The 21771-nt window shown below is 44.8% G+C and overlaps 1 protein-coding gene across 4 annotated transcripts in view; it reads right to left on the reverse strand.

Moving 5' to 3' along the window:
• The window catches only part of PALD1 (phosphatase domain containing paladin 1), a 966838-nt gene that overhangs the window by 219933 nt on the left and 725134 nt on the right, over nt 1-21771 (reverse strand). For all 4 annotated transcript variants that reach the window (XM_069240368.1, XM_069240369.1, XM_069240370.1 and 1 more), the window contains exon 17: nt 13041-13112. In XM_069240368.1, coding sequence (XP_069096469.1) covers nt 13041-13112 — 72 coding nt within the window. The remainder of the gene's footprint in view (nt 1-13040; nt 13113-21771) is intronic.

The raw sequence follows: 21771 nt of genomic DNA on the forward strand, positions 1-21771 counted from the left end.
AGACCTTCCCCTCGAGCAAGACCAAGACCTATGCAGAGTCAAGCACCGAGCCACCATAAGCTTGAGGGACCGCTCCTTGAAGGCCTTCGGGTGCGTGGCCCGGCACTCGACTCGAGCAAGACTTCAGGTCGTGGTCACGCTCCAGGCACCACAAATAGAGCAGATGCGGATCCGTCACCGACATCATGTAGTGACAGTCCTCGCACGGTTTAAAGCCGATCTTCGGGACCATCCCTTGACGCAACAAAAACTCACAAAATGTCGACAAGAGTTGAAGTCGGTCAAAAATTGACTAAGGGTAGCTCTCTCCTGATCAGCGCGTGGCCCCGAAAGAAAAGAACTGTCATTACTGCGCTGAGGTGGCGTCTATGTACTACTCCCAACATCATCACGGGACTACGATGCCAACGATGCCAGCATAGTCGACCGATGCCACCCACTGACGTGCAAGGGTACTGCTTGAAGAAAAAATTCTCCGGATCCAGTCTGATGATTGGGGGAACATTTTAAGGTAAGGAATCTGTAACTAGAATTCTCTATCACATGAAGGCAGTTTTACACATAACAATTTCACTGAAAGCCAGCTAAAAACAACATATGCATGCCAAAAATAGACAAGGTCTCCTGGGAGGTGTGCAAGTTTTACCATCAGCTTTACTTCAGCCATGGCCATCACTCACTTAGACTATTACCTCAAATATCCATAAAAGTCTTACTATTCTAATCAGTAAATCACAAAAACAGACAGATTCAATGTAAAACAAAGCCATGCTGATAGAATGGCCAGTTATGCCAAATCTTATAACAAAAAAACGTTGAAGGAAAGTGTTTTACAGTTTTGGATTTAGTGGAATTATGAATTTCCCGCATCTTACACGATTTGCTTCTCATCAAGTAAAGTCCACCTTCTATATTCACTTTTTATTAGCGATATAGTGGTTGATAGGGGTTATAGTTAAGTGATACAGAGTATGTAAAGGAAATTCTGGACTCTGGCGATATTCAATGTAATCAGCCCTGAAGCCTAGACATGATTGCACATACTCACTGAACACTTGCTTCCCAACAGAAAGAGACCTAGATAAAAATAGACTTGCAAGCCACGGAGAACGCAAACAGATTGGGAAGACTGGTACCATAGTTGGTTAGAGAACAAATGTCTCCATTGATTAATTACTTTATTAAGGTAAAGTTCAACATTTAGGACATCCACACAGTGGTGCTTGGCAAACGTGTATGGAGTGGACAATATATCTGTTTTACTAGTGTCAGCTATGGGGATATTTCCCAAGAAAGCCATAGTGGTCCTTTTATCCCCATGTGGAATGCAGCCTGTGTAGAGCAATCAAACTTCTTTAAGCCCTAATGTAGCAGGTTTGGATACATTTGACAATATGTCTGGCTATGCCAGCCTTTGTTAAAGCGTGCCCTTTGTGAGGTTTGGCAAAAACTATAAAAAGTGTTTTGTGAAAGGGTTTCCTTGACGTCAAGGATGTGAAGTACCTTCTCTGCTACTGAGTAAGGCTGAGGGGGGGGAAGATAGTGAGCTCAATTGTCTTTTTGAGGTAAAAGGAGGATACCACTTAGGGACAGCCCTGTTATAAACTTGGAAGAAAGGTTCAGCTAAAGTGAGCGTCTGCTGCTCGCCAACACATCTTAAGGATGTAAATGTGACAAGGAAGGTGACCTTCCGGGGAGAAACTGTAAAGGGTATGAATGTACAGGTTCACAGGAAGACCCATGCATCTGGTAAGGACAATGTTAATGATCCAGACTGGGACGGATGTACCCTGGGTGGGATAACCTGTTTGAGTCCTTCCATAAAATCCTTAATGAAAGGGATTTTAAATAAAGAAGAGTATTCCCTGTTCTGCGTATAAGCTGCAATAGTGGCTAAGTGAAGGTGTGAGGTAGACCTGGGTTTTGCAAGTGGAGATTGAAGCAGATATCTTTAACAGTAGGTTTACATGGGTTCAGGTGTTTTGATATGCAGCAATGGCCAAACATTTTCCACTTGGTTGCATAACAGGCTCACACAATTGGGTCTGCATGCTTCTTTGATAATATACATGAACTCTTGAGGGAGACTGATATTGCTAAACTCTAGATCCTCAGGGCCAAATTGCTAGAATGAGCTGCCTGGAGTTGGGGTGCCTGATTGCGCATTGGTTCTGAGTGAGACTGTCCGGCCTGTTGGGAAGATTCTCCTGTGGGACAACTAACATCTCGAGGAGAGTCGAGAACCAGGGTTGTCTGGCACACATGGGAGCAACCAGGATGAGAGCGAGGTATCTTGTTGAAGGTTCTGGACCACATTCAGGAGGAGGGTGGGACGAGGAAAAGCAAAGAAAAGGATCCCTGACCAATTCATCCATTGAGCATTGCCCATGGACGTGGGTGTGGGGGCATGGTGGCAAATGTTTGGCATTTTGCTTTTAAGGTGGTAGCAAAGAGGTTGACCTCAGGGATCCCCCATCAGTTGAAGTAAAGGATTAGGACTTGTGGGTGGGGTTTCTACTTGTGGACTTGTTGCCACAATTTGATGAGCAGGTCTGCAAAATCACTGTCCGTTCCTGGAAGGTACTCTGCCAGTAGGTGGAGCTGATGGTGAAGGTCTGAATGCCAAATCTGTTGTGCCAGTGCTGTGTGGTGAGTTTGGATCACCTTGCTTTTGGAGATAATACTTGACAGTCATGTTGTCTGTCATTATGAGGACTATTTTGTGCTGCACAGCATTGAAAAAAGGACATGAGAACTAACTGGATGAGCAGGAGCTCAAGGTAGTTGTTTTGGGGACCTTTTTTTGTGGGGACCACATTCCCTAAACTGTTAGCTGTTGAAGATGACACCCTGAACTGGTAATAAGGAGTCCATGGTTACATTCACCTATGGAACGTGGTCCGTAAAGGGCGAGCCCTGCAAAAGGTTGCTGCTGCTCCACCACTGCAGAGAGCAATGGGTGCTGGCCCATAACAAAACTAGGTCCTCTTAAGTTACCATTCACCTGTGACCATTATATTGATAGGCATTGTTTGAGCAGATGCATGTGCAGCCTGGTACGGGCACTATGGCTATCCATTAAGTCATCTTCCCCAGAAGGTGCACAACTGTTCTTACCAAGAGTTGACGACTTGGCTGAGAAAGAGGCAGTAGTTGCTGGAATGCCTGAACCCTTGCTGGGTTGTGGTAAGCTTGGCGGTGATTGTGTTGAGAATGGACCCCAGAAATAGCAGGATCTGAAGGGGTTAGAGATTGGACTTGAGGGTATTTAGGATGATCCCCAAACAGTGGAGTTGGAATTTGTAACTAAGGTGTGAACAAGAAATTGTTGCTTGCCGGTACTCTTGATCAGTCAATCGTCTGGTGCAGTCCTTCTGATATGGGTTGTGACAATTGCTAGGCATTTGGTGAATACCTTGGGGGCTGTGAGGTCACTGAATGCGATTACTTTGAACTGATAATAATGACTATTGCCACAAATCGTATGTAACGTTGAGAAGCGGAATGGATGGGTATGTGGAAGTAGGCATCCATCAGATTAGGGACAGTCATGAACTCACCTTGCTGCAGCAGCAGGATGACATCCTGCTGAGTAACCATATGGAAATGTTCTGAGACTATTTACTTGTTGCAGGGTCTAAGGTCCAGTATGGGCCTTCGAGACTCACTCTTTTTGAGGATTATAATGTATAGAGAGTACGCCCTGTTTGCTGTGATGCTGTGGTGGCACTGGTACTATTGAAAGTTTGAGAATGAACACCTGAACTTCTTCTTGAAGAAGGCACTGTTGGTGTGGTTAGAGGGTGTGTTTGCAGGGAGGAATATTTGCTGAGGTTGAGGTGAGCTCTAGGCCGTAACCATGCTGTATGATGGAGTGAACCCACCGGTCGGAGGTGATCTCTTCAAAATGAGGAAGAAACCCCTGTAGTCTCCCCGACATGTGTTGTGTGATTGAGGGGTAGCAGAAGGGAGTCACTACTTTGAGGAGACATCTCCTTTGGCTGAGCCCCCTCACTCCTTACCCTAGAGTTGCTGCCCCTGTAGGCCCCTCTAAAATACCCCTGCCTTAATTGCTGGTGGTATGTTTGTTGAATCCTCTGAAAGGAGGTGGGAGGGCATGTGGAAATGTGGCCAGTTCTAACTGTGATCTCTGAAAGGACCCCCTTGGAGAGAATGTCTGAAGGGCACCCATGACCTTGGCTGTGTCCATATCTTTTTTTAAAAAGCTTTTCGAGTATCTGTTCCAACTAAGGTCTGAAGGGATGTTCGCCATCGAATGGCAGGTGTAACAGATTTAAATGTAGTTCTAGTTTAAAGCCGGAGACAAGGAGCCAGGCGTGACATCTGACCGGGGAACTCCCCTGACCGCAGTGTTGGCCACACATAGGGCACAGAGAATTGTGAAATTAGACATAGTCCTTTGCTCTGTTATCAGCTCTTGCCCAAGCTGCCTATACTCCTTAAGGGAGTGTCTAAGGAGTTCCTCCATCTCATCCCATTGCACCCTGTTGTATCAGGAGAACCAGCCAACTGAGTTGGCAATCCTCCAATGCATTGCTTATTGGCCATCCACCATTTTGCCCACTGCATCCAGCTTTCTACTCTCTTTGTCATTAGGTAGAGCATCCCCTACAGCCTGGAAGTTTATGCGCTGTATGGACTACAAGCAGCTCCAGAGGTACATGGTTAAGGATATAGGAAATATAATTGGATGAGGGGTGTATATATTATATATATATATATTTTGTTTTTACCATAGGTATGACGACCATTGCTTTCAATGGTTTCAGCTGCAGTCTTGAGCATCTCTTCAGGCATAGGTTGGAACTAAAGGGTGCACTGGCTTTTGGCTAACATTTCAACCAGGAAGTCATTGCCTTCCTGGACAACATTAGTATCAGATTTATATGATATTTGGCTGCCCCATGGCATGTAGTAGTATCAATGGGTTTGGCTGGGTTTAGATCGGGGTCGACATCATAGTCGTCCAAGGGTCATCCTTGGCTATGGGTCACAGGGTGCATTATAGGAATCAATTGGATACAGTTACCTGCCATCTCTGCAAGAAGAGTGTTTTGACCCCTCTGGTGAATGTGATGGAGGTAGTGCATGAGGTGGTGGTCGAGGATATGGTGGTGAAGAAGGAAGAGGCAGAGGAAGCTGAGCAAGGTGGGAGCTAGTGCCCGCATTCTTATGTCTCTTATGCTTTGGAAGAGGCTCAACAATGGTTTGCTCAACAATTGTCAGTTTCCTCTTTCTTGGAAGAGTCTTCTGTGGTTTTGGATGCAGCTTTGTGGAGACACTGTCCACTTCTTTCAAGCACCTAATTCCTGTTGAAGGCATTGGATAAAAGGTTGTTCGGAATCTTTCGGAACTCGCCATTGACCGAGTTGTCAGCTTAGAAGGAGTCTTTGGTGTCTAGGGTGCCATCTACATATCCGTTAATAGTATCCTCACTGAAGGTGTCTTCTGGACAGGTATTTTGCTTCAGTGGATGTAGGCTTCGGCGCTAGTGTTGGCTTTAGTGTCGGTATTGGCTTTGATGCAGAGTTGAGGACCGTGTTGGTTCTGAAAAAAACTTATTCAGAAAGGAGATAGTCGAAGAAGGATGGAGTGCCCACTGATTTGTTCAGTTTCCTAAAATTTTCAATACTTTTAATTCAAAGAATAATACAACATTTTCACTAAGATGTAGTGCAAGTGGCATTTTCCATACATTCTAGATAGTAAATCTGCAAAATATATTTAATAATATACCCTTCTACTGTTGTGCTGCTTTACTGATGCACATTGTGAACTACACACATTTTACCCCCTTCTCTACCCAATAGTATCCTCATATTCCCATGTACGCTTGTGCCCGGACCTCTCTGTGTTGTAATGGAAGGATTGTGAAGATGTATACTACTAAATGTCTGTCATAGTTTTTAATTATCTCAATTATATTCTGTAACCAACAACTGACTGAGGACTCACACATGAACTCGGGTTGTAAACATTCTATTTTTGTAGAAATGTTTGTTCGCTATACACATTAGTGCCCACATTTTATTGCTTAAATACCATGAAACATCAATCCACTCTCTGTTATCACCTTAGATCGCCTATGCTCTTACTGTCTGAAGTCCTTCTACTAGAAGGACAAACTATTTCTAGCAATAGAGCCCATTTTGAATAACTTGGGCCACTGTGAAATCTTTATCTTTTTAAGGGGAGCAAAGTGACTTTGTCTCTTTGTTAAAATGAGATCTAGATTATCTAGGAAACAGAGGTCCAACATAGGTCCAAAAGGGTTGGATTCATGAAACATCTTCAGGAAAGCTATTTTGTAAAAGAGTTCATTGTAAGTTAGTTGTATTAAAATGCATCCTATTGCATTGTAATTGTATTTAAATACAATTTCATACACTTGATGAGACTTCAACGTGTATAAGAAAGTAGGAACTGTTTTACATCATGTGGGGTTACTTAGTTGGAAAAATGTTGAATTACTATGTTGCCTATGTGTAAAGACTTTTGGTGTTGCATGGGAGTAACCAGAGTGGTGCCCTTATCCTGTTTTAAGTCACGGTGGATAGGTGTGTAATGGTGGAAAGATGAGTGAGGAAAAAACAAATGTCAAAGCTTTAAAATAATAATTGTTCTCAAAGGGAGTACACATTAAAACCAGCATTTGCAATGCAACGGGTCTCGCATTTGCTCGAGTTAGAGCTAATAGTGTTGTAAGCTCCTAACCGGACTTTTCTTGCCACACAAATCACAAGAAAAAAAACATTGCGATTGCGCTATGTAAACCCTAGCGCGATCGCGCTGCGTGGAAAATAAAAAGATATAGCAGTCCAGAAACCATGTTGAAAACATCAAGCCTCGAATGGTTTCAGTAGTTTACCGGTGTTAAGTAGGTAGGCTAAACACAGGAAAAGGCATGATGTATGCATGCCTTTCAAAAATGAAAGCAAGCAGATTTTTAAAGGCAAGCCCACGAACCAATGAAAGTGACTGACGTGACATGGGCGTGGTTAGAAGCCCAAAAAGAGCTTACAGCATGGGACGGAGCACTTTCCACTCGCCCATAAACATAAGATCTAAAGTTAAGTACCACTGTGGCATCACAAAGGGCTTTGATGGAAATAAATATTGCACATCTCTAAAAAATCTCATCTCAACACATAACTTAAACAACAAAGGCTGATCTGGCAACTTCAAAAAAGGCAACAAGTAGGCTTTACTAGTGCCCAAAGCAATACCTTTCTGGACCTGGAAGAAAATAAATAATATGTCAGGCAACTTAGCCTGCAGCGGTTCAATCCGGCGAGTGCCACATCAACCACAAATTTGGCCCAAAGACAGGTGTACGTCGATTGTGTAAAGATGCCTTGCTGTCAAGGTGGCATTAATGACCTCAGGAAGAAGGTCAAAAGACAAACTGTCGCTGCTCAAGCTGCAAGCATGGAGACGCAGATTGCACAGGACTAGTCGGGCACCTTGCCCTTTTGCAGTGCTCTGAGCCACTTCTGGGTATAACTGCCATTCATGATCCACTAAGTGTTGGCACTGAGTTTGTTCTACCTAGTGATTAAAGATCCTACAAGGTGATCACCACCAGAGAAATTTCTTAGCAGTCCATCCATTTCCAGAGGTGTAGAGCCTCCTTGCACAGGGCCAAGGATCCCACTGTACCCAGTTTGTTGCAGTACCCCATGGCAGTAGTGTTTTCCATGAGAACCAGCACCAATCTTCCTCTGATGGGGGGGGGCACGAAGGCATTCAATGCTAAGAAAACACCAGTGAATCGACATGGAGTCAAGCTTCTGCCTGAGACCAGTGGCCTCTGATCTCCTCCTCTCTCAGATGGCCTCCACAAACCAGAAGCAATGCATCCACCACCACTATAAAATCTGGGAAAGTTGAGGAGAGGATTCTGTCACTGACCCAATCACAGTCCATAAGCCACCACTGAGAGTCTCTTGCAGTTTCCTACAAAATCTGGATACAATCTGACAGATTCCCCTGGGGAAGTCCCAATGCAGAGCCCACATACATCATCTGGCATGTTTCACCAGCAGAATGCAGGCGGGCAACAATCCCAGCAGTGAGATATGGGACAGAGGCTGAAACATCATGATCAAAGCACAAATGTCCTGGGCTCTCTGCTCCACGGGAAAGGCACTAAGGAACAGGAGCATTTGCCAAGGAGTCAGGTGTTATTTCAGCACATTTAAGGTGATCTTCAACAATGTGAATTCACATCCGTTGAGTTAGTGGAACACTGGTACCACCATCTTCTGAAAATCTGCTGTGAACATCGCAATTCCTTTCCCTATGGCTTGGGATATTGTGCAAGGAAGTCTGAGTTGCCTGGTTCTGGTTGATGGCAGGGAGCAACCTGCCTATTAACTGGAGGCCCGAACATAGTTTCACCCAAGAGCCCAAAAAAGAAACCACGAGGGCCTCATTGTTGGTAATAGAGATTCACTAGTTAAGTACCTCTGTCAGAACATTAGTATTCACCTTCATATTAGGGAGTTGAAGATCTAGTATGTTTTGTCACCCTACGCATAAATCAGTGGAAGAACTTTGTTCACTGGAAGGAACCGGTGAAGAAATGAGGCGAGCATTTTGAGATGTGTTCAGGTCACTGGCATCCTGTAGTTTCCAATACCAGTTTTACCCATCATATTTAGGGGGGGGGGAGGGGGGGTGAGGGAATCATCCACTTCATCAAAAATGTCTTTGTCAGAATCAGTGTAGAAAAGATTGCATACATTTTGAGCCCTACTACATGGTAAGGGCAAGATATCAGAATCAGGTAGTTTTCCAGCTGACTGCTGCCTGGTTGGAGAAGTGTCACCTCAGTCGATGCTTGGGTGGATTCTGCTCAGAGTTAGAAAGCACAGGGGGCTACAAACCCTCACCCGGCATCATCACCGATGCCAATGTGAAGGGTACTGATGCAGTTGGTAGTGCATGGACCAAAATCGGCACCAGATTCCATGCTGAAGCCGGATTGGGGAGGCGCAGACCACACAGAAGGTGGACCTGCTAGCTTTAGTCCTTAGGGAGCCACAGTATATCCTTGGAAGCAGAAAGTTTGCCACTGGGAAATGGTAAAGTTCCAAAAATGTGCAGCATGTCCTCCCTAAGGTCCTCTGCTTGATGCAATATCATTGACAGACCCGTACATTCTGGTGCACAGTGTCTAGACTCTGTGTCTACTCTAATGAAGATCAGAAGTGAGACCGGGTGGCATGTTGACTCCTTTGTGCCCTCTCTGGAGTTTGAGAGTGGTGGGAAGGGGCTGATTTCTACTTCAGCTTCTCATGCTTCTTTTGAGACTTACCCAAAGACTTCTACCTCAACAAATATCTACAGTGGGAACAGGTCCATGCTTTCAATTTCCACCAGTCATAGCACTGAGTCTTTCAGTATTTGGCAACATACAGCTTTGCTTTGTGGTCCAGTATGACCTATGGACTCATCTGGGTCAGTCATCAGAGGCCCTAGAATTGTGTTCCGACCCTAGGATCCTAGGGATCCTTTGCAAGAGTCTGTCACAGACATCTGTTTGCAACAGTCCTGGAATGACTTGAACCCTGTTGTCTTAGGATGTGACACTTTCAATTGCACATTCGTGAAAAAGGGTATTGAAAAGACCTATGAGTAGCTCCAGATTCATGCCTAAAGGCAGAGAAAGAAAGGAACTGATGTCAGCACGCATGTGAGGTGCCTATTTGTAATTCTGCTCATCATTTCCAGTGCAGAACGATGTTGGCACAGAGCTGCAAGACATCACCTGCCAGCACGCAAGAGTACTGTTCTAAAAGTCTCAGGAATCAGTCTGATGCCTGGGTAATGTTATGCATTTAGAAGTATCCTTCACAAATGTAGCAGGCCAATATTGAAGTGTACTCTTCTACCGAGCCACTCATGTCTCTACCCAGTGACACCTGGGCTCCTGTAAGAAAATATTTACTGGAAAGGAGTTCTGCTGGTTAAAGACACTGTAGAGTTTTACAGGATTTACAAATTTAGCTGGAGTTCAAAGAGGAACATTATTACCACCAAAGCCACAGGCTCCAGGAGACCGCCAGTGCTGGCGGTCTTCCACCTGCCATATATAATCGTTATTGCTGGATTTCCGCCACACTGTGGGCAGATATCTGGCAGTAGCCATGCTGGCAGGCAGTGGCGCTCTGGCATTGCAACCACCTGCACCACCCCACCAGTAGGATGCCGCAAGCCATATTAAGACCATTAACATGGCCTGGCGGTGTCTCGTTGGTGGGGCGTTGCCGGCGGTGGCAGCGCCCATTCCCGATCCCTGCCAGATGACCTCCTCATCGGACAAGGAAAGTCGGGCGCCTGACAGAGGAGAGGGGTGAGAGGTGTTGTGTCTGGGTGTATGGTGTTGTGTCTGCGTGTATGGAGTCTGCATGCGTGCGTGTGTAAATGCGACTGAGTGTCGTGGTTGTATGCGTGTGAGTGAATGCGTGTATGAATGTTGAAGTGAGTGTGTGACCGCATGTCAGTGTGTATGTGTGAGTATGCGTGTTTAAATGTTTGTGAGTATGCGTGTTTGAATGTTTGTGTGTATGCATGTATGGATAAGTGTGAGTGAATGGGTGAATGTGTGGTGTGTGGGTGTCTGTGCATGCATGCAGGGAGGGGGTGTCATAAGTAGGGGGCGCTATGTGAGTAGAGGGGGTGGGGGCGCTGTGACTGTAGAGGGAGGTCAGGTGCTTGCTAGGGGTCGGAGGAGGCGTGCGGTAGCCCTACCACCATGGTTTTCGTGGTGGTGCTACCGCTGCAGAAACCATGGCGGTAGGCCGGCTCCTAATACCGCCTACGATCCTCTGTGGACCGTCAGGTCAGAGATGAACATCTCCTGCCCGGCAGATCATACTGCCATGGCGGTATGGCTGGAGTAGTGACGGGTTGGCAGCAGCCAACCTGCCAAACTCATATTGTGGCGGTCTTCACCGCCAGCCTCTTGGTGGTGATACCGCCACATAACAGGGTCATCATTTCCACCTAACTCTCATCATAACAAATTTGAGTGCCAGATACAAGCTGTAGGCATTTTAGGTTGTGGTACAGGCACATGATCAAATGTCAAATGTGCTTCAATCTAAATAGTTTTGTAATAAAGTGATGCAAAATAAAAGACTCTCAAATCAATTGTTTCAATCTAAGTGTCTAATGCTATTTTAAAGTAGAGCTCATACTTCTTTTAGTAGAAGACTATGACAGAAGTTCATACATTGTGAGTAAATGTGCAACAGGCTTACAGAGGCAATACGTTGGAGAGTATCAATGTTGATTCCTGGACCTCCAAATCTACACCTGGATGTTATTTGATTCATTATGCTTTTCAGGTTCTACAATCCATGGATAATGTATCCAAAGAAGTTTCTGCTGAATCCTCATCAAAAAGTAATTCTTGTTTCGATGTTTTCATCAATCTTACACACATGCACTTCCAAATAAGGACTAGTTTGTGTGCAGATGACAATCAAGTATGGAGTTTCCTTTGAAGCTGCCCGTATGAGGCATGTAGCTCCTCGGAAAACACAACTTGATTTATTGCTCAAAGTATAAAAGATTTAAACATTCTACATAATACAAATATTTACAAATGTCAATGAGCTCTCGTGGAGTCTTTTTTCATCTTTAAGTACTGTTTCTCTGAATAGTTTAGAATGTATTGTGCATAATAACCCCATAATGCATATCTACACATCAGCATACAAAAAGGACCACTTTGTCCAACTGGTGGCAGACCTCAAGGTTGATGAATGACCTGCTAAGTTCTGCACAAGGAACCGTTCTCCCTAAAATATGAACGCATTTATGTACTGAAAGTTCATGACTCCTGTGTCCCAGATTTTAACAGCTTGGTGTGCAAACTAAGTCGGCGGGTCAAATGAAGGGGAGAGGAAAGAAAGATAAATTAACTAGGACATATCCAACTCTTAAGAAAGAGGGTGAAAGTAAATCATTAGGTGGGGTCAGGTTCCTAGCCAAGAGGCGAAGTGCAAGAGGGGTGGTATATATAGAGAAGAAAGTTAGGGAGGAAGGGTTGGGAAAAGAAGGACCAAAGGGAAGACAACATGGATTAACAGGGACACAAGTCCCCAGAAAGAACATTATCAAGACTGATGGCCTTTTACTGCCTCCTTAATGGGAGTCTGATTACATAAACAGTCAATACAGGAGGCCATAGGAATGCCCCACCACAAAGTATGCACTAAACTCTCTCAAACACCTCCAGTCCATCTGAAATCTACTCTCCGCCTTGGTAGACACTCTTAAGTACAACATCAGGTGCTGTAAGTGATGTCTCAAGCCTTCAAGCCATTAACCCCGGAGCGCTAAGGGCGAGATGATCTCATTCTCAGCATTACGGATGTTGGCTGCGCTGATGAGACCATCTGATCATTAGCACTTAGGTGGCTATACTGACGTCGTCTCTAACAGTGGGCCAACATTATGCCTCAGCATTGATAGCTGCTTATTGTACAGGGGTCACATCCTCGGGAGTAGCGACCTCAACCATCCTCACCTACTCAGAGGGTGACCCTCGGAGACACATGTGTCATGATCAGGTAAGCCATGCCCCTTTACCCCCAAGGTTTCCCCAGTAGATGTTGATGTCAATGTTAAGGATGACAAAGTACCTGCCAAGTCTAAAATCCCTTCCTGGGTCATGAGTCTGCCTAAAAGTGCCATGCTTTCTTCAGCCAAAATATAATAACACCCTCCCTCCTGTAATCCACTTCTTCCTACCAAATGCCGTTGCGAGGGGGACTTTACAAATTCCGGCACTTTAAAATGTGAAACCCAATCCATTGAAACCAGAGAGGATATGAATGGACTGAAGTTGGAGTGACTCTGCCGAAACTAGATACCAGACATGACTGGGGTTCTTTTCAGGTCTGCACAGATTTAATTGAAAACTTGAATTTTGAGATGTCAAAGTTACATGTTTGATTTTTTTTTAAATTCTGCAAACTGATAATGATGTTACATAATTGTCTTACCTCAAACTCCCCTTTAGTATATTTGGCATCAGGGACACTCACAATTTCATCCTCACTGAGTTCAGGAATACCCTAAAATAACAAGAAGTCAAACTGAGGAACCACATTAAAAATATTTATTTGTAAAATACCCCTGTATATTCTTGAAATGCCTTTTATTCACTGTCAAGGACAATACATTCACGGGTTCCCTGCTAGAAAATAAATCCTACCTTGCCTAGTTACAGCATGGTTGCATCATTCATGCAATGCAATTAAACGATTAATTTCAACACTCAGATTTTTATTTGAAATAATTTCATGATTTCAAAGACCATTTCTTATGAGTGGTAGGATATCAAAGCTTACTTTTCATAGCTGTATAATCACTGTTCTTGAAGTTCCTGAAATAAAAGCCCTACTTGCTTGCCACACAACCTGTCTGGTTTTCAGTTAAACAGTGGGCTTCACCTGATTTCTTCAGTTCAGAAGGATCATCTCCCCTTCACAAATAAACATAGCAAACATGTCTAAAGTAATTTTTGGGTCAGACTGATCATCAGTAGTATTTGGGGCCACTGTGCTTTCAGATGAGGCAAAGTCTTAAGACTAGTGTTTGAGTACAGCTTCAACAAAAGGGAGCAGGGTCAAAGGATCCAAAAATGATTATGGCATGTACAAAACGTAGGCTTGGGCAGAACTCACAGAGTTTTACTCCACTGAATTTTGCAGGCTTACAAAAAACTCAGCAAGATGCCGCATAGTTTCACGATCGGGCTAAAATAGGCATGTGGCACTGCTTGAGCTCTGATTTAGCATCAGGAGCTCATTCTGTGCTGAAAAATCTGCGTAAATGGCATGACGTGTTGTGCCAGAGGGTGCAGCTTCTTGAGTTGATTTTGCTGGCACTCAAGTATATTTTCTACTTGAGATGCAGCTTTCTGACTGTGAAAGGTCACAATCTCCCGTATTGGAGAAATCTCACTGGATATCCTTCTAGTGACCAAAAATCGTGCTAGGGGATGCCATATTTCTCTCGCCAACATACTGTTTTTCGAGCCACACAGGAGAGAAAAAAAAAACTAAATGGTGGTTGGTGTTCTTTCGGCAGAACTCTGCGTTAAAAGTGTAACGCACAGTGGCCACAAATTTCTCCAATTCTGCTGGCAGAGTGTACTATATCGCACACTCCTAACAAAAATGCAGCCCTATAACATTTGGAAAGTTACCCTTTTAAGAGAAACTGCCTTCACACACGTCAAAGGATCATCCTCTGCAAAAGTCAGTGTTCATCTTCATACTCCTCAGAGAAGAATTTATAAATCTGGCCTTCATCAGACACAGGCGGTACCAGGCATTAAAGGTGAAGATGGATGAAGAATGAATAAATCTGGCTTTTTGACATAGGATATAAATAGCCACATTCAATGTACAAATGTAGGCCAAGTGAGTATGGCAGATGCAGGTCTCCACCAAAACTGAACAAAATGTGTCAACAGCTTTCTTTTTAATTAGTAGGGAGATGGGCTGAGGAACCATAGGTAATGGGGACTATTGTTCATAACTCAGTTCATAGTGATGTAGGAACTTCAAACACCAAGTTCAAACACAAATTGGAACTAACATTCTTCCCTCTAGTGAAAGAAACCTTAAAAAAATGAATGAGTAATACTGGTGGGAGCCTTGGACAGCAAGCGAGCCTCAGGCAGTGGGAGCCTCGGACAGCGAGCGAGCCTCAGGCAGTGGGAGCCCCGAGCTGCGGAGGGATCCTCGGACAAATTGAAAAAGGCCGAACCACCGAAACGCGTCTTCTGGATATAATAAAATTACAATTGGAACCTATGAGTGCTCCTTGTTCATTGTGGATGTTTGCAATTAATTGACATGAGGCCACGCTTCTGGAAGGAGGAACCCATCGCTCAAGTGTTTAACGGCATTGTGTGGCTTCGTTCTTTGGTGCTTGAATCAACCTTCAAAACCGCTGCAAATGATAATCATTAAGCCTGAGTGCTGAGGAGGTGCAGGCGGTTCTGCTGTGCGGAATGAGGATGCAGAACGTGATTAATACAGTAAAGGCCAGAGCTCTGGATGTAGCAGAATACCTTACACCCATGCTAAAGTGAAATAGCTCAAGACTCGAGAGGGACTACATATCCCAAGCTGCTTTGAGGCCCCAGGAGGCAGCCATTTTCACCTGCACCCACTTGACACCAACGAGCGCTATAAAGCGCGTGGGGGCACTTCGCTGCGCAGGACGTGCTAAAGACTCAAGAGGGACTACATATCCCAAGCTGCTTTGAGGCCCCAGGAGGCAGGCATTTTCACCTGCACCCACTTGACACCAATGAGCGCTATAAAGCGTGTGGGGGCACTTTGCTGCGCGGGACGCGCTAAAGACTCGAGAGGTACTACATATCCCAAGCTGCTTTGAGGCCCCAGGAGGCGGCCATTTTCCCCTGCACCCACTTGACACCAACAAGCGCTATAAAGCGCATAGGGGCACTTTGCTGCGCGGGACGTGCTAAAGACTCGAGAGGGACTACATATCCCAAGCTGCTTTGAGGCCCCAGGAGGTGGCCATTTTCACCTGCACGCACTTGACACCATCGAGCGCTATAAAGCGCGTGGGGGCACTTTGCTGCGCGGGACGTGCTAAAGACTCGAGAGAGACTACATATCCCAAGCTGCTTTGAGGCTCCAGGAGCCGGCCATTTTCACCTGCTCCCACTTGACACCAACGAGTGCTATAAAACGCGTGGGGGCACTTCGCTGCGCGGGACGCTCCCGGGCCAAGGGCGGGACGTCCAGGCCCGTCGGAGCCAAAAAGAGGCTGGGCTGGGTCACCCCCCTAACATTTGACCATTCAAGTAGGCATCATTGATCTTAGCTCTATGCGCTATTGCCAACACTGTGCCATCCCGTAGGTTGCTTCATTATACTGATACTCTGTAGAACATTTTATCACCAATAACCGTCCCAGATGGGTAAAAGGAAAGCAATAGAGGCTGGGGCAGGGGCTGTGCTAAAAGCTAAGTGAAAAAGACACAAGCATGCAGCTAGTAACTGCGTTATGGACAGAATTGACTCTCTTTTGGGTGAATGCAAGGGAATTTTAACTACTCCTCAGGGAAATAATTCTAACGGCACTGTGGGGGAGCACTCCCCAACCAATAGGAGGGCTGTCTCCAAAACCGTGTGTGTCCTGGCAGCCCTTTTGCAAAACTGTCCCCGCCATCATAAAACCATCGTGGTAGGTAACCTCAATGTCACATTCGAACCTCTAGACTGGGATGATCTCAGGTCCTCAGACTATGAGGATCGTGCTTGGTCTATCCCCGCCCTGACCATTCCACCCATCAAGAGATGGACGCAGGTCGCAGTCCAAGTTAAGTCACTGACCATGGAATTCGGGCTCAGGGCGTTAAATGGCAGAACCAAATCAGAGGCCAAAGGCCATCACACATTCAACAAAACCAACCACACCAGCAGAATCGACTACTGTCTATTTGACATAAGATTATGGCCCCTAGTCATCGATATGACGATCGTTGAAAGAACTGAAAGTGATCATAATCCTCTCTCTGTTCCCACGTTAGCCTTGGGCAACCTCTCGCCCACGATTAACTCCTCAGTAGCAGCACCAGAGGGTAGCCTGGTTAACGACAAACGACACTTAAAGTGGGACAAGGTTGCGGCTCGGCCCGCACTCATCAACGCAGCCAATAACACCCTAAAGACTACATTAATGAACCTAGAGGTGGGTCCCACAATCCCCTATAAGGAAATAAGCTTAATCCACACCTCATGCTTCAGGGATATCACAGCCCACTTCTCAGTATCCACAGCCCATGATGGCAAGAAACACATAGGTAGGCACCGCTGGTTCAATAAAATGTGTCGGACCCTAAATAAGCACTTAATCCAAGCTATTAAATCTAAGGATGCCGCCGCCATCCACCTAGCTAGAAAGTCCTACAAGTCAGCCATACACAAAGCAAAGCGTGACCAAGACGATAAGTGGTGGACAGCACTTAGTGACACTGTGCGCAAGAGGAACTGTAGTCTGTTCTGGTCCCTAGCAGCGCGAGGCCCAGAAAGCAGTGGATTGGACATTACAACCAACATCGCCCCGAAAGACTGGGTAGATCATTTTAGCAGGCTGTAATCCCATGACCATGATAGCCCCACTCCTGTCTGCATATACCCCTGCCTAAACACTTCTTTAGCACCCACAACTGAAGTACCCCAGCTGTTCTCTCAAAGTGAAATAACTTATTCCCTAGGCACCATAAAACGCGGCAGGGCACCTGGCTCGGATGGTGTCCCAGCAGACCTGTTCTCAACCGACATAGCATCCTGGTCAATTTACCTCACCATCATAGCGAACGCAATAGCATCTGGGGCGCCTATCCCGGAGTCCTGTAAAGGGGCTATTGTTATCCGAATCTTTAAAAAGGGCGACAGATCACTCCCCTGCAACTACAGAACAAATAGTCTAATTGACTGTGTGCAAAAAGTCTTCTGCCACTGCCTCTTGGGAAAGACTGAAGACTGGATGACTGAAGATGATATCCTTAGTCCCCACCAAGCCGGTTTCCGGAAGAAAATATCTACCACTGATCAAGCCCTAAGGTTCCTATTTTTATACTGGAAAACAGTGCTCATTGGTAAAGGGAGCCTTTACGTTGCTTTTACGGATCTAAAGTCTGCTTTTGACCTAGTACCTCGCAACAAACTATGGGACACTCTCTCCCGAATGGGAATCCCGGAGCATATCCTAGCAATATTGATACGGCTCCACGAGGACAACTACGCACGAGTTAGGTGGGACAAAAAGGGGCAACTAACTGATAGAATCCATCTATCAAGGGGTGTGCGGCAAGGGTGTGTCCTTGCCCCGACCCTCTTCTCTCTGTATATCAATGAAATCGTCCCTTCCCTGCTTAGAGTGGAGGCTGACGCACCATCACTTGGCACACAAAAAATCCCTGTCTTGCTCTTTGCAGATGATACTCTCCTGTTGTCCAAGACCCCTAGTGGACTAAGGAAACTCCTCACGTGCTTTGAGAAATTCTGCTCAACGCGGGGACTTGAAATCAATGACTCTAAAACAAAACTAATGACCCTTAATCCCCATAGAACCTTTAGAGGGAAGTTTAGAGGGAAGTTTACACTACAGGGCACCACACTTGAGAAGGTGGGCATTTTCAGCTACCTGGGTATAACATTGACTGACAACATGTCTTGGAAATCACACATAGGAAAGCAAGCCTTAAAACTAAATCAAACAACAGGGGCACTATCAAAAAACTTCCACCTCTCATACACAAAACCAATTCGCCCAGCAACACAGATATACAAAGCCCAGGCTGTGACCTCAGCACTTTATGGGGCTGAGCTATGGGGTTATGCCAAAATCCAAGACATACCCATAGCTGAGAACAACTTCCTGAGAAACCTTGTGTCCCTTCCGCCAAGCACTCCACTGTTCCCCCTTTTTAAGGACCTTGGCATAAAACGCATCGGTCATAAAGCCTTGCCTACGCCCTCTGTTGTATTGGCGGCGTCTATGGACTACCCCAGAGCTTGAAACCTTTACTGAAGCCCTGCAGGTTATTTTAAAAGCTGATCATCTTCACAGAATCCCCTGGCTACGATACATCAAGGGGTCACTTTACTCACTCGGGCTCAGTGAACTCTGGAATTCACCAACCACCGCCGTCTTTCCCTCGAAAAGCGAACTAAAGAAACTATATTGGCAAATGGCAGATCACGAAGATATAGGGGCCGCACTTCACACTACATTATCTTGTGATTTTGTTAACCTAAAAGAGACATGCAAGTATGAGGCTTTTTGGGACATAATCACAGTCCCAATGGAAAGGAAACTGTACTTTCAGCTCTGCATTGGAACGCTACCATTAAGACTTTTCACCAGCCGCCGGTCACATAAAGAATCAACCGCCTGTCCAGCCTGCAAAGCCCCTGTCGAGAATCTCCCTCATGTCCTTTTTGCCTGCCCCGTGTACACTGCCTCACGTAGGAAATAGCTGGCCCCGGCATGCAGACACTAGGCCAACGCTAGTGATCGCCATTGCCAAGTTCCTCGGAGCTAGCTGGTTTGTCAGAAGGAAATTCTTATCCGTCTAATGATTCCAACAAGACTGTTCCATCGCACTGTGTGAGTGTATTTTATCTTTATTCCATTTTTTTAAATCATTATATGTATTGTTATATTTATTACCTTGTGTATTTATTTGTATTTATTGCTGCTATGCGCTTTTATGGCTCTTGTAGCCGAAATAAAGTTTCTTTGACTTTGAATGAGTAATAAATTCTGCAAAAGTACAGATGTATTTTACTATTTACTTCAACCACAACTTTGATCTAGTTTTCTAAAACCAGAACTATCATTAAAAATTCTCAATACATTACACACATAGATGGAGGTCAGTGTTTGATTACTATTGGGAGTTTATAGCATTTTCAAAGTTGATCATCTTGAAATTCAAATACCCTTCATTGGATTGGTGGGGCTCTAACACTAATTCAACCTAATAACAAGACAATGGAATCAAAGCAGCTCTCAAGGATACATCAAGTGACACCTTCAAACACAGCAATTCTTAACTGGGTTTTGTGTAGAAATGTTTGCAAAGGAAACACCATCAGCAAAGCCAATAGGTCTTGTCATTTGGACCTACTGCCCTTGCCAATGCACTCAGCACTGGCAAAAAAAACAAGAAAAAACAGTTGAGAGGCCAGACTTGTATTTTCACTTACATGCTAGATCTATTACTTTTGCTAATGCTTGTTAGAAATGGGGTAACTTGTTTTATTAAAAGAGATGCCTGCAATTCTACATTGTTGCAGTTGAATTGGCAATGTATAATTAGAACCATAAACAACCATATTGCCAGAATCTGCAAGGATATGGTGTTTTTCCTAAGCTCTGTGTTGGCTGCTACATCCTTTCTCTTATTACAATGCTTTCATGCACCTGCTGTCTCACCACTCTGGCAGTGTTTTTTTCTGTACATCTGACACAATGTATTGCTCTTACAGAATAACTTTGTGCCATCAATTCTTCATTTTACAAGTATGCTTTTACCTTTTCCTTCCCTTGTTTATTTTGAATGTAGCTCTCCTCGTCAACCTACCACAAGCCTCTTCTGTATACAGACTACTTTACATTTCATGTCTGTCTTAATCTCTCCTTTTAAGCAAATACCTACAACCTAACAATATCTATTAGCTCCAGTAATCACTAGCTTCTCACACAGCCTCCTCTAACGATCACGCTTAAGTCATGAATCTACTAGACAGAACACGGAGTAAATGCATGGATGGTTTCCTACAGTGAAAGAAACTGAACCCAATAACCAATTGACAGACCACTTACTTAAGGATCCTGGGTAGCGTGCTACTTGCCATAAAGCGCTTCAATGCCTCACCAGGGGTAGTAAACGCTATATGAAAGCAGTTCAAGTTCGTTAAAGAAGGCAGCAACTTTCCTTATACAAAATAATATAGCAATAGCAGCTAAAATGCAAGCCTCCACCGCACACAAAACAAGCATACCACAGGAATAAGAAATGTAAGCTTCTCTCAGACAGAAGTATCATAGATAGCAGCTCATTAAGCCCCCCTCACGGTTGTATGACGGAATAACGCATGTGTTTACAATGCATGCATTTACAGCAACTCCATTACCACGCACAACCAACTACCACGAAGTACATTATAAAGATTACTGATGTGAATACATTAAAGGTACCAATACAACACATGCATTCATGTTGCATAAAAATACCACAGACACCTTTGCAACAAAATGATATTAGATATTGTGCTTTGTTGCAACAAATCTTGAAAATAATCTTTAAAATGTTATTTAAAAAAAAAAAAATGCACTTAGATCCCGTGCGCCAGAACGCACACCTTACTGGGCAAGATCCCACCAACTTCAAACCCCAAAACTTGCAAAACCGCCACCTCGGCCTAGGTCTCTATCACGCTGAAACACACCTTTTTCTTCACCAGTTCACTTCAAATAAAAAGCCATAAATACTAGCACGTCCCATCTTCTCACACAGAAAAGCACACAACCCAGGAGCAACTTGAACACCCTCCAACCGCACCTCAAAAGCATGCAAAACCGCTACCGTTATAAGGCCCCATACACCTGTTTCTCCACCAAAACAGGGCCTCAACAAACACTTCCCCTGAACCGATCCACTCCCAAAAAAATCACAGTGGTAGCTCACATCCCTAGCAATAACTGACAGAAGCCCCGTTAACCTCGCTCCACTAGAACCCCAAAAACACATAGCACAACTCCAACTCCAAAAATCCCTTTCAACCCCTTCCCCTGAATTGATCCTCATTAACTCTGAAGGGACACTTTTCCAACTCATCCCCGACAACCACACACAACTCCAAACCCCTACCTTCACTCCAACCCATCTCAATAAATCGTCGAAGACCCCCCACCCCGGTCATTCAAACCAATGCAGTTTCAACAGTGAAGCCACATGAGGGCGCATTCAAGCACTCCTAAAACAGCCGAATACCAGCTCCATTTCACTCACATGCACGGAAACACACACCCGGACAACATCCCAAAGACAACACTTTTTCCCACAAAAAGACACACAACTCAACCCCATTCCACAAAAATTCTCGACAACGACCCTTTTCCACATATAGCCAAAACTCAAAACCAGACCTTGAGCCCTAAATTCCAGCTCTA

Source organism: Pleurodeles waltl, chromosome 6, assembly GCF_031143425.1.
Source record: "Pleurodeles waltl isolate 20211129_DDA chromosome 6, aPleWal1.hap1.20221129, whole genome shotgun sequence".
NCBI classification, from domain to species: Eukaryota; Metazoa; Chordata; class Amphibia; order Caudata; family Salamandridae; genus Pleurodeles; species Pleurodeles waltl.